The sequence below is a fragment of the Myotis nattereri genome (genome assembly GCF_964212035.1).
Source record: "Myotis nattereri genome assembly, chromosome: 9".
NCBI lineage: Eukaryota > Metazoa > Chordata > Mammalia > Chiroptera > Vespertilionidae > Myotis > Myotis nattereri.
In genome coordinates, this window is record NC_138084.1 from 20814025 (window position 1) to 20829341 (window position 15317).

Consider the following 15317-nt stretch of genomic DNA (forward strand, 5'->3'; position numbering starts at 1 on the left):
TTAATACATTTTTAGTTGATTTTTGTAATAATGCAAGATTTTGTGTATGGTGTGAGATAATGGTTCAATTTCAGTCTTCTGAATGTAACTATCCAACACCGTTTTTTGAAGACTGCCCTTTCCTCACTATGTATCTTGGCGCTCTTGTTGAAGATCCGTTGGAATAGATGCATGGATTTATTTCTGGAATCTCTATTCTGTTCCATTGGTCAAGATGTCTGTTTTTATGCCATTATCATACTGTTTTGATTACCACAATTTTGAAATACATTTTGAAGTCAGTTTTTTCATCTTGCTCCAAGTTGCTTTAGCCGTTCAGGGTGTTTAGTGGTGCAATATGAATCTTAGGATTGTTTTCTTCTATTTCTGTAGAGATTGACATTGAATCTGTAGATCACTTTGGGTAATAGGGACATTTTAACAATATATATTTTTTTAATCCTCACTAGAGGATATTTTTTCCATTGGTTGTTAGAGAGAGTGGAAGGGAGGGAGGAAATGAGGAAGAAAGAGAGAGAGAGAAACATCGATGTGAGAGACACATTGATTGGTTGCCTGCAGCCAACCAGGGATGGGAATAAACAGAACAGGGGTACATGTTCTTGACTGGGAATCAAACCCGAGACCCTTTTTGGTCTGTGGGCTGATGTTCTAACCACTGAGAAACCAGCCAGGATTATTTTAACAATATTAATTCTTGCATCCTTGTACACAGGATGTCTTTCCATCTATCCGTATCTTAAAATTTTCTTCATCTGTGTTTCATAATACTCAGTGATCAGTCTTTTACCACTTTCGTTAAATTTATTCCTAAGTATGTTATTTTTTTATTGCTATTGTGAATTCAATTTTTAAAATTTTATTTCCTTTACGGTTATTTTGTGTGTTTTTTGTAGATAAAAAAAAAATGTGGCAGATTTTTGTATGTTGATGTTGTGACCTGAAGTTTTAATGAATTCATTTATTAGTTTTAACAGTGTATTTTTTGTTGTCTTTAGAGTTTTCTACATATATGAACATGTTATCTTTAAATAGAGTATTTCTTTTCTTCTAATTTCGATGTTTGTTTTTTTCCTTGCCTAATTGCTCTGCCAAGGACTTCTAGTACTGTGCTGAATAGAAGTGATGAGAATGGGTACCCTTGACTTATACTGAATTGATTATGATTTTTACTGTGGGATTTTTATAGATGGCCTTGTGTTTACATAAGTTCCTTGTATAACTGTTTTGTTGAGAGATTTTATTATGAATAGATAATGAATTTTGTCAAAGGCTTTTTCTGCATCTATTGAGATGAACATGATTATTTGTCATTCTGTTAATGTGATAAATACCACATCATTTGATTTGCTATGTTGGACTATCTTTGTAGCACAGGGATAAGTTGCACTTGTCATGGTGTACTATCCTTTTAATATGCTGTTGAATTCAGTTTGTTAGAATTTTATTGAAAAATTTTGCATGTATGTTCATCATGGATATTGGTCAAAATTTTTTTGTCTTGTGGTATCTTTGTCTGGCTTTGGTATCAGAGTTTCATAATTTTTTGAGCCACACCAGCCAGGGCTGCAGCTCCTTAATTGTACTCTATAGCTCCTCTAGGGCTATATTTTCAGTTGTAGGTAGTAAAGTGTGTGTGTGTGTGTGTGTGTGTGTGTGTGTGTGTGTGTGTGTGTAAGTAAGTGCTGGGACCTCCTAGTCTTGCTATCACTCCCATGAATTCTTTACATTTCTCACAAATAAGCCCTTGCTGTCTGTGTTCTGAGCTTCAAATTGTTACTTTTTTCTTTCAATTTCAGAGAGAGGAAGGGAGAGGGAGAGAGGGATAGAAACATCAATGATGAGAGAATCATTGATCAGCTGCGTCCTGCACGCCCCCGACGGGTTGGAGTCTGACCGGGAGTGGAACCATGATCTCCGGGTTCATAGGTCAGCACTCACCAGCTGAGCCATGCTGGGCCGGGCCAGATAGTTTCTTCAGTTTGTCATTTGTGTTTTGATTTTTGTTTAATTTTTGCTATTAATTATTTATTTTTAATGACTTTTAGGCTTTGTAATGGTTAGAAAGGCTTTTACCACTACAAAGTTATAAAGGGATTTACCCAGATTTTCTTTTATTACTTCCTATGTACTAAAATTTTACATTTCATCTCTGATGACTTGAAGTTTATTTTTGTAGCAGAGTATGAGATATGAATCTAAGTCTGTATTTTTCTAGATTCTTATCCAGTTGTCTTAACATTGTTTAGATTCTCCCTATTTGAGATGTTAGGCAGTTTTTATTTTGGATTTCTTTGTTGCTTTGATGTAGCAAAGTGAATAAAAATTAAGTACAACAAAATGTCAATGAGTTCTAAGAAGAATGTTTTCAGTAAAAATAAGGGAATGGATTTCATGCCTCAGATTGGATGATATTAGTGATGTAGTAAAAAAATCCTTTGTCTTGCTTCAACAACAACACAAAAGTAGGACGTGGTTAAAAACTCCAGGGAAAATAGATTACTGTATAATTAAGGCATAAAGCATATTAAAATTTGGGATGGTTTTGAGCAGATGATGGAATATAAGAAGAGAGAAGGTAGTTAGGTCCTGACACTAGTAAAATTATCCTTCATGTAGCATGTTGAATCTGTATGTAGAGAAGGAAATGTAGTATTAGCCCCTTATGGGGTTCTGCATTAAACAATGTTTATATTGATTGCCATAACATAAACACTGTAGGCTTATCTTTTGTATAATTAACCTTTAAATAAAGCATGGAAAACTTAATTATGGCAACAGAATAAAACTTAAATGTTACTAACCTTGTTGATTAAAAAGTGTGGTAAAGTGAAGTTGAATCAATATACAGAAATATTTTTTAAAGTTGATGGAACAAGAAATACAGGATTAAGTCTCCTGTTTACAATTATCAGCTTGTTCAAGGCAGTGTGCTAAAAAATTTATTTCATAGGAAATATGAAGTAATTATTGTATTTTTTTAAATTAATAAATATGAGCAGGATTTAAGAAAATAAGCACTCATACATGGCTAATTGAGGTTTAACTTGGTTAACTACTCTGGAGGACTATGTAAAATTGTTAAAAGTCTATAAAAATGAACAAAACTTAGGGATTCAGCTCATTGGAATTTATCCTGCTAAAATGAATAACTATACAGTTCTTGGCTCAAGCATGTTTATTTCAGAATAGTTTCATAAAGCTGTAAACTGGATAAACTAAACAAAAATGAGAGTGATGTGATAAACTATGATATAAATGTGGAATACTATGTAGCCATTAAAAAGTTATGTTGTAGGCTCACTTGTCACAAAAGGTGTTTGTTATATATAAGGTAAAAATAGGGTACAAAGTAGCACATATATTATTATTCCTCTCCCTTCTCTCTCTCTTTTAAAGTATAAATGCATAACAAGCATGTTAGAATAAAAATATCAATGATTGCAATTTCTGGGTTGTGAGATGATTTGTTTAAAACAAGTTTATCCTCTTACTATTCCTAATCTATTTTTATCAAATTTTCCTATTCCCAATCGATTTTTATCAAATTTTCTTCAATGAAGAGCTAATAATAAATGACAAACTCACCTAGACTGCTCTTGCTATTCCTCTTGCTTTATTTTTCTTTATAGTAGTTGTCACTCTCTTAACTTCTGTACTTCTTACTTATATTTTGTCTGTCTATCACTATCTCCACTGGACATAAAGCTTATTAGGTAAAGGAAGTTTGTTTTGTTCACTGCTGTATCCAAGAAAAGTGCCTGGCATATAGTAGGTGCTCCATAATATGTGCTGAATAAATAAATGAATGTATTGCTTTGCTAAAAGGAAGAAAGTTATGGTAAATAACATTTTGGGGAAAAAAAAGTCACTGGAAATAAATAGTGCATGGAAGGTAAATGGCACATTTCATAGCATTCAGTTTTATTATCAGGAGGAATTTGTAACTAGTTAATTTTTAAAAAAATTAATGAGATTTTCCACTTGTTTTCAAGGTTTCTAAATATTCTTTACAGAAGAAAGTGAGTGAAATGGTAAGGAAATTACAAAATATATACCCTCCCCCAGACAGATACATAATGTGCATTGTACTTTTATCAATATAAATGTGACTCAAAAAAAGGTTGAAATTGGATATTAATATCTTCTTTAAATGACTGAATTACAAAAATAACTTAATCTATTTCACAAATTTATTTCCAGATTACACAGTGTTTACATATGATAAATAAGTTTAATACAGGTTCTGTAGTATTGGTAGAGGTTTTATATTAAAATAAAACAAAGAAATAAGAACAGGAAAACCTTTTAAACATATCTTTTCTAGGTGTTTATACAAACATGAAGTTATTAATTATAGCCTGAAAAATAACAATAACATGATGTAGCATTTGAATACAGCACTTGTGGTATGGTATCCATCCTTTATCATGCAACAAGTGTTTGTGTATTCCTCTTCTATAGCATATTAAAAGTCAATATTTTCACTTTTACAGCATAACATATTATGAAATACTTACTTTGATATTCCCTTTTTATACTGGTTTGATTCGAAGGATTTACTTTTGTATTTTTGAATAAGCAAAATTCTCCTATATCAACTTAAATCTTCAGAGGGCTTCTTTGGTGGGTTTACCCTATTTCAGTCTTCCTTCTTTGGAGCAGACCATAGGGCAAGGAATATTAATTGTTGAGTAAAGTTTATATATTATATATAAATGAGAAGTAAGAAATGAAAGGTTATCCTTCAGACATTAAATACAAAACAAAGTATTTTCTCGAAATTGTTTTGGTGTGTTAGAAAATAAAAGAGCTATAGAAAGATTGCTAAGCTTGATTAAATAAAAGATGTGAAAATTGTGTCACTGTTCAACTGGAAAGAATAAAGAAAATATTGTCAGACTATTTTAAACTATTATTTTAATTAAAAAGCTGAAAAACTAGATTCCAGTTTAGCCTTAAGTACCATGACATTTGTACTGAAAGTCATCTTCAACGCTACAGTGGTTTTACACAAAATATAGTGAAATTGAATAATGTGCCCTCTGACCTGAGAGATAAGGCTACAAGTTAAAGAGTAAAAGCAACATAAAATGTGTTTTATTTATTCCACTTTAAAATTTCATCAAACAGATATTCATAATCTTAAAAAACCATGGAAACATGCAGTATACTTATGGTTGGCTTTGGCCACTTCTGAGCATTTTGTTACTATGAATTACAGCCTCTAAAGAATCTACTAAAATGATATTTGAGTTATAGTTATATTTTTTCTGACAGTTCAAAGCCTTCAATCACTTTGCATTAAAAAACTTTATATAGAGAGATGTACATTTAATATTTATGCCCATTATGGCAGAATATTGTATGTTTTGAGATAATTGATCTTAAAGTTAAATATAGTCTTTTTTTCCCCTGAAGATTCTTACACTCTTCTTTTTACATTATTTTTATATAATTCAGATGAGATATTTTTTAACAAGGATATTTTGCCACTTTTATTTATTTTTATAGATTTTTAAAATTGATTTTAGAGAGGAAAGGAGAGAGAGAGAGAAACATCGATGTGAGAGAGAAACATCGATCAGTTGCCTCCTATACACACACTGGGATTGAACTGGCGACCTTTCAGTGCACTGGACAACTGGCTCAACCAACTGAGCCACATCAGTCAGGGTCAGATGATCTTTTCATTATTTAAAGTACTATACAATATTCAGTACTTCAGTTCATCTTATTTCATTTAAATTAGTACATTTATATTATTTGACTCTATGGGCAAGACAGGAAAAGGAAGCAAGATGGTCACTGTGTCAATGTCAGACTTTGGGGAGTAATTAATAAAGTCGTGTGCTGAAAGAAATAATTTGAAAAATAGCATTAAGAAACTTTCAAAGAAGTTTATGATCTTCTTTTGGTGAGCCCTTAACTAATACTAAATTTCTGTCTTTTGTGGATTCAATAAGCTCGTTTTTGTGGAGTTTGTCTCTAAATTAATAGAGTTATGAATTGAGAGATGCATCTATTTCTAAAGGTACTCAAATCTTCTTTTGAACAAAGGATCACATTGATTATTACTAATAAAAAGAATGCAATAAATCATGATAAAAACAAACCAGAGAACATCTGAATAACTGTCATTGTGATTCGATCATTGAGGTGACTATGTTGAGTAGCTAATAGAGCTTAATGAATGAAGTAAACATTTATCCAACCATCTTTTAGTTATATTTTATTTATTTTTGTATATCCCTTTCCTCTAAAGAAAATACTTAGGAATTTATTTTTCTTTATTAAAATAAAGTTTCAATATTGAAGAATTTCACCTTGACCAGTTTTGTTCAGTGGTTAGAGCGTCATGGGTCACAGGTTCAATTCCAGGTCAAGGGCACATACCTTGGTTGCAGGTTCCCCAGCCTCCCTAGCCCTGCATGCAGGAGACAACCAATTGATATGTCTCTCTCACTCTCACGTCCATGTTTCTCTCTCTCTCTATATATATATATATCACCCTTTCCTCCCTCCCTCCATCTCTCTCTAGAAATCAATGGAAAAAATATCCATGGGTGAGGATCTTAAACAACAATATTGAAGGTTTTTATATGATTTAGAATTACCACATATTTTCTTTCAGAGTCGAATATTTTTAGACTGAAGACTTGTCTGGAAATAATCTTCATAATTATAATGATTATGTATATCAGTACACACATACAAAATATAAATTTTGATTCTTTAAGTAATATACATATCTTATTTTTGTGACTAAGAAAGTATCCTACAGCCCTCTCATCAGAGGGTTTTCAGAGCAACAGCTCCTTCTCTCACTTCCGCATGTAACAATAAAGCTGTGTGTATGTGTAGAGAGAAACTGAAAAATAAGACAGATGGTTCTTTCATTACCAGGTTGCTTTGGGTTAATTGAGCTGGACATGTTATTTTTTTCAAGGAGACGGAGCTGGATCCTATGGATAACCAGCCATGAACTACAGTAATGTAATAGGTGCTGCTGGGTGTGCTGTTGGATTTTTTTGTTTTGTTTTTGGCAATTTCATCATTCTGTCACGTATTTTGGGGACAGTGCTTACAAGTGAAGGAGCAGCACAACCTTTGTCTTGGATAATTTCTAGTGGCACAACGATTGGGCAGCCTCTTGAAGCTCCGGCACCCTTACCACATTCTTCATCTTAAGGAACAGAGGGCCTTTGAAAACGGATTCCTTAAAAGTCCAGGAGAGCCTGCCATGAGAGGCTACCTCATGGCTATATTCCTGAGTGCTGTCTTCCTCTATTATGTGCTGCATTGTATATTATGGGATATAAATGTCTATTGTGAAGCCGTGGTGTTGAGCATCTTTGGGATATAACTTTCTTCATATAATATTTCATCTCCTTGAACTGATGGAGTGTTTCTTGGACTCAGAGATACTCGACCTTTCTAACCTAAAATGCTTGGATAAGAGATTGTTTGATAAATGTAGATACTACATATGTTTTCCTTTGTTTAAAAATATTTGATGAATGATGATATTTGTTATTTAAAACAACTCTGAGTTAGAATGTCACATATAAAACTTAGAAGAGGTAAAAAAACAAAACACAAACAAAAAAAAGAAAGTATCTTACATATGCCATATTTTTAAAAAGTGAGTTTTATAATCCCATTGCTATATTGGGTTTATATTGAAGAAATTGAAAGGTAAGTTGCAAAATTAGAAATGAAGAATATATGAAGTTTTTGTTTTTTATCTTTTTCTCTAAGATTTACTTAGTGTTAGGTGTCCCATGGGAAATTAATTGTATTTTGAAAGGTTTTCTAATCAATCTTCATAAGGAAATGAGAAAAGGGAGAAATGAGCTGCTATACCATTTATTAGTAAATGTAGTTCTAAAAAGTTGCATGTAGAAGTCAAGACAGTCTCTTCAATAAATGGTGTTGGGAAAATTGGACAGATACGTGCAAAAAAAGAAATGAAACTAGACCACCAACTTACACCATACTCAAAAATAAACTCAAAATGGATAAAGGACTTAAACATAAGACGGGAAACCATAAAAATCTTAGAGGAATCCACAGGCAGCAAAATCTTACACATTATGTCGTAGCAATATCTTCACCAATACAGCTCCTAGGGCAATGGAAACTAAAGAGAAAATAAACAAATGGACTACATCAAAATAAAAAGCTGCTGCACAGCAATAGAAACCATCAACAAAACAAGAAAGCCCACTGCTTAGGAGAACATATTTGCCAATGTTATCACCGATAAGGGTTTAATCTCCAACATTTACAGGGAACTCATACAACTTAACAAAAGGAAGATATACAACCCAATCAAAAAATGGGCAACGGACCTAAATAGGTACTTTTCGAAAGAGGACATACAGAAGGCCAAGAGACATATGAAAACATGCTCAAAGTCACTAATCATCTGAGAGATGCAAATCAAAACAATGAGATACCATCTCACACCTGTCAGAATGGCTATCAACAAATGACAAGTGATGGCGAGGATGTGGAGAAAAAGGAACCCTTGTGCACTGCTGGTGGGAATGCAGACTGGTGCAGTCACTGTGGAGAACTGTATGGAGTTTCCTCAGAAATCTGAAAATGGAACTCCCATTTGACCCAGTGATCCCACTTCTAGGAATATATTCCATGAAACTAGAAACACCAATCAGAAAGGATATGTGCACCCCTGTGTATATAGCAGCACAACTTACAATAGCTAAGATTTGGAAACAGCCTAAGTATCCAACAGCAGCTAAGTGGATTAAAAAACAGTGGTACATCTACACAATGAACTACTATGCTGCTGTAAAAAGGAAGGACCTCCTATCATTTGCAACAGCATGGATGGACCTGGAGAACATTATGCTAAGCGAAATAAGTCAGAGAAAGATAAATATCACATGATCTCATTTGTGGAATATAATCAACACCATAAACTTATGAACAAAAACAAATCCAGAGACAGAGAAGCATCAATCAGACCATCAAACCTCAGAGGGAAGGCAGGGAAGGGTTGGGGGGAGAGATCAATCAAAGGACTTGTATGCATGCATATAAGCATAACCAATGGACACAGGCACTGGGGGGGTGAGCGCACGATTGGGGGTAGGGAGGCAATGGGGGGATAAGGACACATGTAATGCCTTAATAAAAAATTGTATGTAAATATTTTTAAATGATTCCTATTTTAAATGCCTTGAGGCTTTTAATTAATGTACACACACACACACACACACACACATGCCCCTACTCATTAATTATGCATGTTCTAGCTTTTCTTTCTTTAATCTTGATTTTCATAGATTAAGTTTGTTTAAAATGAGGTACACATGTACTTGGAAAGCAATTAATCTTGGCATTTTCTTGTGGACAGATTCTTTGCATTTAGTAGTAAAATCATGTAAAAGAATAAATAGCTTGAACAAATTCACAAAGGTAAAAAGAACAATGTACTTAGCTATTTATGTACTTAGCTATTTTCTAATCATCTCAATAAAATAATTTTTATTATGGCATAATATGTGATATTAAAGTTGGAATAACACAAATTTATTTGTATTTTTTAAAGTGTTCTTAGGTTTCTCAGGCAGGTGTTACCAATCTATTTTTTTGTTATTTCCCAAAGAATTTACACTATTTGCTGACAGTCATGCAGTTAGTGGCAAACTTGACAACTGGCCTCTTCATCTCACTATCAAGACAGCCCATGAGATTCATGTATGAACAGTTCCATATAGGCCTGTATGGGCTAATAAGCTATAGGAGCTCATATGGTATTTTTTTTTAATATATTTTATTGATTCTTCACAGAGAGAAAGGGAGAGAGATAGAGAGTTAGAAACATCGATGAGAGAGAAACATCGATCAGCTGCCTCCTGCACATCTCCCACTGGGGATGTGCCTGCAACCCAGGTACATGCCCTTGACCGGAATCGAACCTGGGACCTCCCAGTCCGCAGGCCGACGCTCTATCCACTGAGCCAAACCGGTTTCGGCGAGCTCATATGGTATTTAATGTGGCTATTGAATAGACCAGCGGTCGCCACTGGTGGTCCATGAGGTCCAAAAGGTTGGTGACCGCTGGTTTAAGGAAAACTTGGAGCAGCAGTCGCCAGCCCATGGTCTGCGGAGGTCTGAAAGGTTGGCGACCACTGGAATAGACTAATGTGTGAAAATAAGAATCATGTCATGCAAACAAATGAAACTGCATTTTAATTGAATTCAACTTTGGCCTCAAGGAAAGGATGTTGGAGTAGAGAATATCACAAATTATTGTGTGTGTATAAGAGCTCTGTATGTAGAGAATATCTATGAAATCACTTGATTTTTGCCGCATTTTTAGTTAATCGGGATTATTAACGTTTGTAGGCATTAACAGCCTATTTTATTCACCACTTTTTCACTGAAAGTTAAAGAAGTCTCCATCCATATGTAGGGGACAATATTCTCATAGAGGCTATGTATAAATTGATTTAAGTTGAAAAATTCCTTGCATTGGAAAATGTCTTTAGACCGGTTTTTTAGTGGAATTGTCTGAGGTTTCTTCATATCTGCTGAAAGCAAATATAATTCTCTGGGTTAGAGAATTAAGTGGTATTTTAGAAGAATGAAATGTGGTTCATTATTGTTCATTGTCCAGTTATTGATAATAGTGACTACTCAGGTAGGCCTAAGATCTCAGGAGGTAAGTACACTTGTCAGCTTGTTTGCTTTAATAACTCCTGCACAATTCACTCAAATGACTAAGTAGTAAATTTGAAAAGACCATGATGTGCATGAGAAACTTTCAACTGATCGTCATAATCATTATCATTGATATTATCACTTTTCTTAAAATCATTAAAAAGTGTCTTTGGAAAAGTTAAAATTATCAACAAATTTTCCAAGATAATTAGTCAGATACAACTTAAATTGTAATGTGTGTTCTCTTAATATTAGGGCTGTTCTTATTTCAAATAAAAATTAAAACTATAAAGATACTTTAATCAGTTAAGGAATAATAATAAAATACTGTGATGTACTTATGTGACAGTCCTGTTCTCGGTGCCTTATATGTATTATTTTATCCTCACAGCAACCCCTTGAGGGAGATACTACAATGATCTTCATTTTAAAGACAGGGTATATGAGTTTCCCAAAGTCATACAGCAACTGAATTACAGAAGTACTATTTAAACATAGGTAGATTATCTTTTGACCACTCTATACTGCCTGTCCTTGCTTTTTAGCAGAGATAGCTCTAGTTAACTTATGCAACTGGAGACTTAGTGGAGGCCCTCACAATAAATCAGAAAGTGAAGAATGGGCTTGAGAATGAACAGTGTTCAGAGTAATTCCCGAGTTTGTGAAGCAGGAGGTAGGAACCCAGAAGAGAAGTCTCACATCAGTCTGGATGGGATCGATCACCACTGAACTTATTTAGTGTTATATTCTTTTTGCTCAAGATTTAAATTCCCAAAAGGTAGAAATCAATTGGTTTATTTTGGGTAATAAGGTAGGCCCTTCACTTGACTAGGGAAAAAGAGGAGCCCTAAATTTTAGCCCTACTAGATTGTAATGAGGAAAAAAATATATATATAAAAATACTTGAAGTTGTGTTATTGTCGGGTAAGGGAGACAGGTTGCCAGGCAAATTTAACAAATTTCCACTTTGGAACTTTATGGGGTTCATTCAGAAAATAATTACTGAGTGTCAGTCAATTGGCCTACACTGTTCTCTATCACTGCTCATTGTAGAAGCTGAAGCATGTGGCAAAAATGAATGAAAGTTGTGATGCAGTGAAACCAGTCAATGATTCTGTTAATGCTAAGTCCAGATCATGACCTTTAAAAATGTTATTGATTCTATTAAAATAACATTTTTCTTTAAAATGTAAAGTCATATTTCAAAAGTATGGTAAAAACAAACTCCTTTAGCTAAAAGCATGAAGGCCCATACTGTGTGTAGAGTCCAATTTTTACCAGTTATATCTCTCAGCTTAAGTAGACTTTTTACTATACTATGTTGCCTCCCTGTCACTAATAAATATTATCCTCATCATTTCAATATTTAATGCAATGAGAAGGTGCTATATTCATTAAAACTAATCTCAGAAAAAATGCCTGAATTTTGATCATACACATCATAATTATGCCAGCAAATTTAGAGAAAAACATTCTTTCCTAAATTATCAAAATATCCTTATCTAATAAAGACAGGATATGCAAATTGACCATCACTTCATGACAAAGATGGCGGCGCCCACAGCCCATAAGGAGGGAATATGCAAATTGATGGTGGCGGCCTGGCCAGGACAGTTGCATCGTCGCCATGGCAACGACGCAGGCATTCCACCCTGCCCCGGCTGCTCCAGGCCTCTGGGCAGTGCGCGAAGGCAGAAGGCAGCTCCTGGCAGGAGCGAAGGCGGAAGGCAGCTCTTGGCTGGAGTGAAGGAGGAAAGACGGCTCTGGCTGAAGCGAAGGCAGTTCCGGCAGCCAGGGGAAGGAAGGCCTATTGTTGCATGAATCTTTGTGCATCAGGCCTCTAGTTGCTTTAATATTGCCCCCACTTTGCTTAGTAGACTGCACTAACTTTTCAATAAATAAAACCAGTTGATTTTAAAAATATATTTTCTTATTGATGTCAGAGAGGAAGAGAGATAGAAACATCAGTGATGAGAAAGAATCATTGCTTGGCTGCCTCCTGCATGCCCCCTACTGGGCATCAAGCCTGCAACCTGGCCATGTGCCCTTGACTGGGACTCTTCAGTCTGCAGACTGACACTCTTATCTACTGAGCCAAACCAGCTAGGGCAACCAGTTGATTTTTGAAAAAGGAAACTGTAAACAAGAGAAATATAATCATAAGTCACTGTTTTGTTATGGGGGAAAACATGCTTTAATTTTATATAGATTTAGAAATATCTGCTAATATTTCCTCCCTATGGTATACTCAATACTTTTTCGTGGCACATTTATGTTAATGACAGGTATTAAAAATAATAACTTTTTATATGTTTAATATATATGTCTGCATATTTGTATGTGTGTGTTATGTATGTATAACATTTAAAACAACTCTTCAAAATAGGAACAAAAACTCCAGTTACAGCTTCTGGCTAAAGAAGATCATCAGAAGCAACTGAATGAAATTGAGAAATACTATGCCACAATAACAGGGCAGTTTGGATTGGTAAAAGAGAGTCATGGAAAGTTAGAACAAAATGGTAGGTGCTGTCTTATTTAAACATATGTTTAATAGGAAACGTTTAAATGGACTTATTTATAATGAATAAATTGAAGTTAACTGAGATTAGTAATAGTGAATTTTATTTAAATTCAGTAATATTCATACACATTGCATTGAGGCTATTTTCCTTGTCCATGTTAATGATATATTCTTTAAAATGTAAATTGAATATAATATTTTCCTAAATGTCTTTCATGTTGCAGTACAGGAAGCAATACAGTTAAACAAAAGACTTTCAGCTTTAAATAAAAAACAAGAATCTGAATTATGCAGTTTAAAAAAGGTATGGCTGATACAGTATTATAGTATTAAATAAAATTATAGTCAAATAGTTTATAAAATATTACTAGAAAATTTTTGATAGTTTTTTATAAATAAAATTTTGAATACAGGTTCATAAATTTTTAGTTATGATTCCAATAAATGTAATGAATAAGTTTATTCTAATCTATCTGAAATATTGTTTGACCTGCCACCAGTGGCATGCATTTTTCTGGAAACATGAATAGCCTATAAGCATTCACTCTATGTCATTTCATTCATTCAATCAATACTTGAGTGATTCATTATGCCAGGTATTATGTGGCACTGAGGATATAGTATGAGGAAAACAAAACACTTCCTGCTTCTTTGAAGTTTATAATTTAGTGGAGGAGCTGGACATAAAACAAATCACATAGATTAAATAATTTTAAACTGTTATAAGGGATATGAAGAAAAAGTAAATGATATAGTGACCTTATAACAGGTGACATTATTACATTGGAGGTAAAGGGGTGAGGAAGGGAAGAGAATTAAGTTTCAGGCAAGAGAAGCAGCATATGCAAAAGCCTTGAGGCAGGAAAGAGTTTATGTGAAGAACTAGGAAAAGTGTGGTGTGGCTGGAGCATCACAAGGGAAAGAATGCATTGGATATTTATTGATTGCTGACTGAGCATCAATATCCCCTTACTTGACATCTGTACATCTTCTTTAGTGAGGTGCCTATTCAGATCTTTTACTTGTTTTTAATTGGGTTGTTTATTTTCTTATTGCTGAATTTTAAGAATTTTATCTATAGTTGGGTAACAGTCCTTTATCAGATGTGTCTTTTATAAATATTTTATCCCACTCTGTGGCTTGTTTCCTCCTCTTGACATTGTCTTTTGCAAAGTAGAAGCTTTTAATTTTAATAAAGTCTATCTTATCAGTTATTTCTTTTGGTGCCTTTGGCATTTTACCTAAAAAGTCAGTTATATACAGGGTCCTCTATATTTTCTTCTATGTTCTAGGAGTTTTATAGCTTTGTATTTTACATCTAGGCCTATGATCCATTTGAGTTTTTGTGAAGGGTATACAGTTGTCTAGATTCTTTTTTGCATGTGAATGTCCCATCGTTCCATCACCCTTTGTTGAAAAGATTATCTTTGCTCCTTTATTAAATATTAGTTGATGGTATTTATGTGGGTCTATTCTGGGTTCTCATTTCTGTTCCACTGATTTAATTGTCTTTTAAAGTCTTGAAGCTGGGTAGTGTCAATCCTCTTACACTGTTGAATGAACTGTTCTGGGTTTGCCTCTCCATATAAACTTTAGAATTAGTTTGCTGATATCCACAAAATAATTTGCTGGGATTTTGATTGGGATTGTAATGAATTAATAGATCAAGTTGGGAAGAATTGACATCTTGAAAATATTGGGTCTTCCTATCCATAAGTATTTAGTTTTTCTTTGATATCTTTCATCAGAGTCTTGTAGTTTTTCTCATAGATATTTTATATTTTGTTACATTGATACTTATATATTTCATTTTGTAGGGTGCTAATGTTAATGGTAATGTGTTTCTGTTTTCAAATTCAACTTGTTCACTGTTGGTATATAGAAAAGGATGAGGTAATAGAAAATATATGTATTGGTCTCTGCCCACAGTTCCTGGCACAGAACTCTTAAAACCCTTGTAATGAATGTTCTAAGTGATAGGAGCATCTTTTGTTCTAATGAGGTGACTCTGGGTGGGCTCCTCAATGGGGGCTGATCACTAGAATGACGAAGCCATGATTAGAAACTTGAAAATTTCAGCCCTTTTCTTCCATACCGC

General features: G+C 33.9%; 1 protein-coding gene across 1 annotated transcript in view; it reads left to right on the top strand.

Annotated features, from left to right (window-relative positions):
* The window catches only part of CCDC73 (coiled-coil domain containing 73), an 86697-nt gene that overhangs the window by 45973 nt on the left and 25407 nt on the right, over nt 1-15317 (top strand). The window contains exons 8-10 of the mRNA XM_081098156.1: nt 3996-4034; nt 13082-13217; nt 13444-13523. Coding sequence (XP_080954282.1) covers nt 3996-4034; nt 13082-13217; nt 13444-13523 — 255 coding nt within the window. The remainder of the gene's footprint in view (nt 1-3995; nt 4035-13081; nt 13218-13443; nt 13524-15317) is intronic.